The 9,309-nt window shown below is 49.3% G+C and overlaps 1 protein-coding gene across 1 annotated transcript in view; it reads left to right on the top strand.

Moving 5' to 3' along the window:
* Positions 1 to 7,974: 7,974 nt before the first annotated feature.
* Positions 7,975 to 9,309, top strand: part of RHEB (Ras homolog, mTORC1 binding) — a 54,619-nt gene continuing 53,284 nt past the window's right edge. The window contains exon 1 of the mRNA XM_081533497.1: positions 7,975 to 8,138. Coding sequence (XP_081389623.1) covers positions 8,087 to 8,138 — 52 coding nt within the window. The 5' untranslated portion in view covers positions 7,975 to 8,086. The remainder of the gene's footprint in view (positions 8,139 to 9,309) is intronic.

Below are 9,309 nucleotides of genomic sequence, written 5' to 3'. Positions count from 1 at the left end.
CCAGGGGACTCTCACGAGTCTTCTCCAATACCACAGTTCAAAAGCATCAATTCTTTGGCACTCAGCTTTCTTTACAGTCCAACTCTCACATTCATACATGACTACCGGAAAAACCACAGCTTTGACTAGATGGACCTTTGTTGGTAATGTCTCTGCTTTTTAATATGCTGTCTAGGTCATAGAGGTTAAAGCTGGTCATAGCTTTTCTTCCAAGGAGCAAGTGTCTTTTAATTTCATGGCTGCAATCACCATCAGCAGTGATTTTGGAGCCCCACAAAATAAAGTCTGCCACTGTTTCCATTGTTTCCCCATCTATTTGCCATGAAGTGATGGGACCAGATGTCATTATCTCAGTTTTCTGAATGTTGAGTTTTAAGCCAACTTTTCCACTCTCCTCTTTCACTTTCATCAAGAGACTCTTTAGTTCTTCTTCGATTTCTGCCATAAAGGTGGTGTCATCTGTGTTTCTGAGGTTATTGATATTTCTCCTGGCAATCCTGGATTCCAGCTTGTGCTTCATCCAGCCCAACATTTTGCATGATGTACTCTGCACATAAGTAAGCTGTTAATAATTATTTCAAAATAAAAAGTTAAAGAGAGACTTCCCTGGTGGTGCAGTGGGCAAGAATCTGCCTGCCAATGCAGGGGACATGGGTTTGATCCCTGGTCTGGAGAGGTACCACATGCTGTGGAGCAACTAAACCTGCTAGTGCCAACTCCTGAGCCTGGGTGCTGCAATGACCGAAGCCTGCACGCCTAGAGCCTGTGCCCTGCAATAAGAGAACCATGGCAATGAGAAAAGCAGCCCCCACTCGCCGCAGAGAAAGCTCTTGAAAAGCAGCAAAGACCCTGGTAGCCAAAAAAATTAATTAATTCAAAATAGGAAAAAATCAATTTTAAAAGTTAAAAGAAATAAAGACAATTTTCAGATAAATAAATGCTGAGTTTGTTGCCAGGAGACTACAAGAAATGCTAAAAGAAATTCTTCCGGCAGGAGGCAACTAGGGTAAAGCATAACCTGACTCCAAGTCCCTGAGGGCTGCACACAGTGGGCCCTTCCAAAGAGTACAGAATGGAGAGGGAGAAAGAGGACCTCACCTGTGTGGAAGCCAACAGTTGCCACCTCAGCCAGGCAACCCAGGACAGCATCCACCCTTGACGAGATGAAAATGGCACGTCACCTCTGTAGTCTTCCTCCCAAAGCCCGCACGCCCCGTTCACGTCTGAGACAAACATCAGACAAATCCCAGTTGAGGAACAAGCAACAAGATCATGCCTGAAAGCATGCCTCGTACTTTCAAGGTCACCAAAAACAAGAAAAGTCTGAGAAATGGTCATGTCCAAGGGGAGCCTAAGGAGGCATGACGATTCATTGTAACGAGGTGTCCTAGATGGGACCCTGGAGAAGAAACAGTGCATTAGGGGACAACTGGGAAATCTGAATAATGTATGAAATTTAGTCAGTAAGAATTAACTAACATGTATTGATCATTGTAACAAATAGTACCACACTAATGTGAGCTATTGATAACGGGGGAGAGGGAGGAGACCGAGTCCAGGGTATCGGGAAATCCTCTACATTATCTTCCCAATTACTCTGTGCATCTAAAAGATAAAGTTTATTTAAAAAAAAAAAAAGACAAGATACAGTAACCAATTGCATCATATGAACTTTATTTAGATTCTGATTTAAACAAACTGTAAAAGAAAATGATGATGCATTAAGAGACATTGGAATAGTCTGGCTGTTTGGTGGTACTAAGGATTCCTTAATGGGCTTCTTTGTTTTTCAGAGCGAAAATGGCATTTTTTTTTCCCCAAGAGTCATCTTTTAGGGACTTCCTTGGTAGTCCAGTGGTTAGAACTCTGCACTTTCACTGTGGGCTTGGATTCAGTCCCCAGTGGAGGAACCAAGATCCCCCCACACACACACACAAAGTCATCTTTCAGAGAAAATACTGAAGTAAATGAATTTGAAATGATATGACATGCAGGACTTACTTCAAAATAATCCACATGTGGGTGGAAAATAGTTGGCAGGAAATGGGAGTGTCCATGACTCGGTAAATACCAAATAAAGCAGGGGATGGGTAGTCTGGGATTCATTGCACTAATCTCGCTTTTATACATGCTTGAAATTTTCCAAAGGGGGAAAAAAGTTGCAGAAAATTTTGTAAAATCTGCCTTAGTGTTTTGGATGCTGTTTTTTAACATCTATTTGTTAAGGGATATTTACTACATTATTAGCTAATATCAAGGTGTAATTACGCTGTCATCATTAATGATAGTGGATATGGATTCATATTTTTAATGCTCTTGTCAATTTTTGCGTGTATTTAGTTGCTAAGTGTCTAACCCTTTGCGACCCCATAGACTGTAGCCCACCAGGCTCCTCTGTCCATGGGATTTTCCAGGCAAGAATACTGAAGTGGGTTTCCACTTCCTTCTCCAAGGGAAGTTCCCAACCCAGGGATCAAACCCAGGTCTCCTGCATTGGCAGGCGGATACTTTACCACTGAGTCACCAGGGAAGCCCCTTGTCAATTTTTACCTTTTTGGACAAACGTATGGTCATTTTTTGGTAAGATATGATTAGGTTACTATGTTTGCCTTTAACGTAGTTGACAAAGAGCTCAAGGAAGAACTGCAGCCTGTTACTCTTCTTAAGCGTACACTTCCATTGCATTTTTATTCTCATCAATAATTCGTGGGCTTTTTGGAAGGAAAACTTTTAAGACCCATGACCATTCTGTGAGATTCAGTTTAGCAGAACTGTAATACAGTAATACATTCTGTGATTCCTCAGAACTAGACATGTGAAAAGGAACCCATTACAATATTCTACACACGGAACAGTGGGGGCAACACTGATGGCCCCTCCCCATTGTGGAAACCCCATTAGGACACCTCTCATCCCAGTCACAACACCTTGCCATGAGTATGCCATGGTCAATCCATATGTTACATAGGTTTATTTGTTCTTTTTTTGTTCAGTCACTACATCATGTCCCCATGGACTGCAGCACACCAGGCTCCCCTGTCCTTCACTATCTCCTGGAGTTTGCCCAGATTCATGTCCATTGAGTCAATGATGCTATCTAATCATCTCATCCTCTGCCACCCCCTTCTTCTCCTGCCCTCATTCTTGCCCAGCATCAGGGTCTCTTCTAATGAGTCGGCTCTTTGTATCAGGTGGCCAAAGTATTAGACCTTCAGCGTCAGTCCTTCCAATGAATATTCAGGGTTGAGTTCCTTTAGGATTGACTGGTCGATCTCCTTGCAGTCCAAGGGTCTCTCAAGAGTCTTCTCCAGCACAATTTGAAAGCATTAGTTCTTCCATGCTCAATTAGTTTATTTATAAATAAAAACATTAAAAAAAAAAAAACCTACAGGAAGTTCTTTTTTTTTTCTTCCTGCACAATAATGTTAGAAGCTCTCCAGGTCCCAACACACTGGATAAAGCCCAACACTGAGCACGCTTCACACAGGAGGAGGAACCAATGGTGAATGGTCCCTCAAACCATAATTATAACTTTCGGTGGCTTATAAGCACTGTGACTAAATTCCACATCTAAGGTACATGTGAAGAGCATACGTAGTCATAATCAAAGCCTTGCTGGCCAAGCCATCATGTTTTATTGCAAGGACCTGGCCTCCTGTTCTCCCGGAGCTTGCCCGGGTACTGCTGTGCCAGCTCTTAGGAGCATGGTGTTCCCCTTCAGTCATCGTGCCCGATGACCACACAGGGACCCTCAGGACTGGCTCTGCAGGGCAGCTAGCACCGCCCTAGGGAAACACTCCCAGGAGGCGCACGCTGGCTTGGGGTGTTGGGAAGGTCAGTTTCATCCAGAGCCCGGCAGAAACAAGAGTCAAACTTTAAACCAAAGTCTATTGATAACTTGAGGACTGGTGATGGGTTTTTTTCAGGGCTGCTGTTAACAAAGTACTATAAACTGAGGCTTAAAAAATGTAACTTTATTTCCGCACAGTTCTGATGACCAGAAGTATAAACGCCCCACAACTTCAGAGGGAAGCAGGGCTCACTCCCTCTGAAGTCTCCAGGGAAGGGCATCGCTCCAGCCTCTGCCTCGTCACATCAGTGGGTGGGTGGGTGTGTGTGTCTGTGCCTGTGTGTCTCGTCTTCTCTCATGAGGAAACCAGTCATGTTGGATTAGGGCCCACCCTACTCCAGTCTGCTGCTGCTAAGTTGCTTCAGTTGTGTCCAATTCTTTACCACCCCATGGACCGCAGCTCGCCAGGACTCCTTTGTCCATGGGATTCTCCACGCAAGAATACTGGAGTGAGTTGCCATTTCCTGCTCCAGGGGATCTTCCTGATCCAGGGATCGAACCCATGTCTTCTGCAGCTCCTGCACTGCAGGCGGATTCTTTACCACTGAGCCATCACGGAAGCCCCCTCCAGTTTGACCTCATCTTAACTAATTATATCATCAAAGGCTCTATTTCCAAATAAGATTATATTTTGAGAGGGTTAGGACTTTGAAATGTTTTTGTGGGGGACACACTCTGAGATAGGCTGGGACCTTGGACCCTCTCCTGCAGTGCTTGCACATGGACAGATGTCTCATCTCCTCTCCCCATTCCTTGGGCAACAGAACACAAAGAAACTACAAGGGACTAAAGATAGTTGCATATTAAAAAGCAGACAGTATATTAAAAAGCAGAGACATTACTTTGCCGACAAAGGTCCATCTAGTCAAGGTTATGATTTTTCCAGTAGTCATGCATGGATGTGAGAGTTGGACTATAAAGAAAGCCAAGCACCGAAGAATTGGTGCTTTTGAACTGTGGTGTCGGAGAAGACTCTTGAGAGTTCCTTGGACTGCAAGGAGATCAAACCAGTCAATCCTAAAGGAAATCAGTCCTGAATGCTCATTGGAAGGACTGATGCTGAATCTGAAGCTCCAATACTTTGGCCACATGATTCGAAGAACCGACTCATTGGAAAAGACCCTGACGCTGGGAAAGACTGGAGGGGGGAAAAGGGATGACAGAGGATGAGATGGTTGGATGGCATCACCAACTCAATGGACATGAGTTTGAGTAAATTCCGGGAGTTGGTGATGGACAGGGAGGCCTGGCATGCTGCAGTCCATGGGGTCGCCAAGAGTCGGATACAACTGAGCTACTGAACTGAACTGAAAGATAGCTGCACACATGCACTGTAAAGGAGAATTATCAACAGTAAAAGACAAGAAGGCCAAAAGCCAATGGTTGCTTCTGAGTGTCAGGAGGAAAAAAAGGGTGATCCCCGCACCCATCATCACCAAGGGGATGGGCAGACCACCAAGCCAACCCCCCCACAAGCAAGGGCACTTGTTGCTTTCTCTCTCTCCCTCCTGCTGCAGCATGAGCCCCAGTAAGCCCCTGCCTGCATTTCCCATCTGGTCTCTTATCCTATACAGTCTAGCAGCAGTCACGTACTTCTATGTGAATTCATACATCAATCCCAAATATTTCAGGTCATCTGAGTCATTTCTTAAACCAAGGAAATTCTCCCCATTCTGGAATAAAGGAATTTTAGAACTATGGGGTCTGGCCTTAAAGGGCTTTAACACAACTGGAATATTTCGCGAATGAATTTGTCATTTACAACTGCACTTCTTGGTCTGGACTCCTAAAAGTCTGGACTCCTAAGTCTGGACTTCTCAGGCTACAGCGGTGCTTTCAAACTTTTGGGGGCAACACACAGAAAGAAATACATATTACAATGGAATGCAGTACACAATACATATATACATAGCTTATATAAATGTATATACATACACAACAAAAGTGTCATGAAACAATACTCTCCCTTACTATGCAAGGAACTATTTTCTATTCTGTTCTTCTATTAAGAAAGAAAAAAAAACAAACCACTAAGCTGATTTCACAACCTACTGGTGAGTCTGGTACCATTAGTTCAAAATACTGTAGTGGCTACTGGCTCAGTCGCATCGCACTCTGTGACTTCATGGACTGTTGCCTGCCAGGCTCTTCTGTCCATGGAATTTCCCAAGCAAAAATACTGGAGCGGGCTGACATCTCCTACTCCAGGGACCTTCCTGACCCAGGGACAGAACCCGGTGTCTCTTGCCTTGACAGGTAGATTCTTTACCACTATGCCACCTGGGAAAAATAGTGCAGGAGAGGCATCCAATTCACAGGACAAAAATTATACATTTTCCTGGCGAGCCCATTTTAAGGCCTGAATTGTTTAAATATTTCAACTAATTACAGGGTGGAATGCAAAAATCAATTAACATAAAAGACAACTTGAAAGGTTTTCTCATGTCCAGCTGGTGGCCTGGGGCTTCAACTGTAAGACACCCCCATCCCAGGACCTGAATGTGCATGCGCCCTCTCCAGTGAGTACTTGGAGGGACAGTGGAAGGATTCTGCCCCAGCGTCGGTGTTCTAAACCCACACCGTGACAGTCTCAGGGACTGTCACCTCTAAATCTTCATAACCCAGGAATCCTGCCTTTGCCGCTCATTTTCCTGGGGGTTTCTCGGTGCTCACTGGGCGAGGCCATGACCAGAGAGCGGTGGTCCCACTTAACCAGGCAGGTCAACACTGCCAAACAGCACGAGGACAGAGGGACTTTGGTACGAGTAGCGGGTATCTGCTTCTTCAGCAACCTCCATGAACAAGAATACCTAGCATGATAGAAAGCTCTGATCGCAGCCTGTTTTCTTGGGCCCGGTTTTCATCTTCTTGTCACATGATCCAAGCCTCCCGAGCTGGCGTCCCTCCCTGCACTCCAAGACTGGTGCTACCCCAGACACCCTTCACCAGCACCACTGAAAAAGGAGTTGTCAGGGTACTCTGGAGGGAAATAGAGCAGCGTCCCTTCAGCGGAGAGGTCAGCCCACGCCAGAGCGCCGGCTCACCGGTCTTAAATCCCCCTGGAAGGACCGTTCTGGAGAGTTCTCAGCCAACAACGGCGGGTGTTTTAAGTCTGCCTTACTCAATTAGCCACGCAGGCGTGGACAGTTAAACCTACGTCGACCCGGCGCTGTTCCTTTCCCGTGAGGTGTGCGGGCTCCACAAACGCCAGGGTTAAGACCAGAACTGAGGCGATGCATAAGAACTAAGGAGAACGCTTTTTTCATGAAACGCGTTCACATTTTCAATGAACGCATACTCCATTCTTCCCATGGTCCGTCACCCGTGGCAGATGCTTCGTCATCACCTACATCCTCCAACCTAGACTCACGAAAGCCAGTGCAGCAGTTTTAAAACAAAAACAAAAAAACCACACACGAGGAAGGAACCGGCCAACCAACAGCCTAGCAAGGCACCAGCCACGCGCCTCGTGCCTTTTAAGGGCTCAGCGGGCGCGAGTTCACCGACCGCTCAGCGGCCCACCAATCACCGCACCTCCCACGCGTCTCCCCGCCCCCTCCCCGCGATCTAACCAATCCCTGGGGAAGTAGCTTCTCTCCGCCCCTCCCACCCGTCTCCAGCCCCCTCCGAAGTTCAAAGCCTTCAAACTTCTCGGGCGCCCAGCCGCGCGCTCCCAGTCGGCGTTTATTTTTAGCTCCCGGGCCAAGCAGCCCCCGCCTCCGGGCCCGCCTCTTCACCGCCCGCCCCCCCAATGGGAGAAGGAGTTTCCGTCGCGTCAGCGCGCGGGCGGATGGGAACTGTCCAATCAGCGCTCGGGGAGAGCTTGCGTCATTAAAAAGCGGCGGAAGACGGTGGGCGGGTCATGACGCAGCGAGTTTCAGTCGTGACTTTTCCAGGGGCATTTCGGCGTCCCCTCTTTTTCCCTTTAAAGTAAAACGCCGCCCGACGCACACCCCGTGCGTTTGGGGGAGGGGGCGGTGGCCGCAGGAGGGCGGTGTGACGCGAGCCGCCTGCGGCGTCGCGCGGTCACGTGGACGTGTTTGGGGGCGGGGCCGCGCGGCGGTTCCGGGCGGTTGGGCGCGCGAGCGAGTAGCTGAGGCAGCCGCGCCCGCCCGCCCCGCCCCGCCCCTGGATGCCGCTGTACCCCGGCGCGGCCGCCGCCGATCGCAGCGCAGGAGCCGCCGCCGCCGCCGCTGCGGTTGATGTGGTTGACCCGGGGCTGAGGAGGCCGCCAAGATGCCGCAGTCCAAGTCCCGGAAGATCGCGATCCTGGGCTACCGGTCTGTGGGTGAGTGGCGGGTGCCGCGCGGCCTCCTCACTTCCCGGGCCCCGGGCCTCGCCCGGGGCCCGGCCAAGTTTGGGGCCGGCGCGGCCATGTGGCGGCCGCGCGTTTCGTAACCGGCCGCCCGCCGCCGCCACCTCCATCTTGGAGCGGAGGCCGGCGGCGCGGCCGGGCCCGCGGGGCAGCGGGGGAGACGCGTGTGGGAGGCCGCGGGAGGACGGGCGCTCGGGTCGGGTCGGCCCGGCTGGCCGCCGCGCCGTCCGCCGCAGGGCCCTCCACAGCCCCGGAGTCGCACCTGTCCCCCCTCCTCGCGGGGAGCAGTCCGTGATTGCTGCTGGTGGCCTTTTCCGCCCCAAATTAAAACCCGTGGGGCTTCAACAAAGGACGTGGCACCTTAGCCGTAATTTTTCTGTCTTGTGAAGTTTCAACATTTTAAAGAAAACCCGGGAGCTTAAAGGACGTTTGGCTGCTGAGGACCAGTTTCCTAGGAAGGAAGTCGAAAGAGGTTCCCCCCCACACTTCCCGCTTCGGAAGCCCCCCGAGATGCTGCCAGCGACCGAAGCAGGAAGGCAGAGAAAGGGAAATTTCTGACCTCCTGGTGTCCTGTTTTTTCCTTGGGAGGGGGGAATAAGGTCAGATACTTGTAACCAGAATGTCGAAGTATAATTCAAAAGTACTCCTCCCCACCCCCCGCCAAAGGTTGACATATATTTGAAACTGAGAGTGGCAGTCGCTTTTTCCACCCCGAACAGAGGTGGTCTGGGGTGGGAGGTGGTGGACGGGATGCCAGAGAACGAGGGAGAAAACAGAACCGTTGAACTTAACCATGCTTCAGGGTGAGGTTTTTATTGTCTTTGACAACCGGAAGTCTGGAAAAATTACTTTTATCTTTCTCTGTTGTTTTTAAGAAGTAGCTGCCCAAGGAACAGGGCGCGCTTGACCACAGTGGGGTGGGGGTGGTGAGGGCAGGGGTTCGGAGTCTGTGGTGACTGCAGAAGGAGGTGACACAAACTACCCTAGGAAAGCTGGTAACTGCCTGCTCATTGGCCGAACTCCCCGACTTCGCTTTCCCTTCTTGCTTCTTCACCCCCATTTTCCACGGTCGGTGCCAGGGTCTGTGCTCTTTGACCAAGATCAGCTGCAGCGTGCTTACTCATCCTTTTATCATCTCTCTTTG

This window comes from Giraffa tippelskirchi, chromosome 10 (genome assembly GCF_054371585.1).
Source record: "Giraffa tippelskirchi isolate mGirTip1 chromosome 10, T2T-mGirTip1v1.2.pri, whole genome shotgun sequence".
Lineage (NCBI taxonomy): Eukaryota > Metazoa > Chordata > Mammalia > Artiodactyla > Giraffidae > Giraffa > Giraffa tippelskirchi.
The sequence above is the reverse complement of the archived record's forward strand: the minus strand, read 5'-3'. Positions and strand labels throughout refer to the sequence as shown.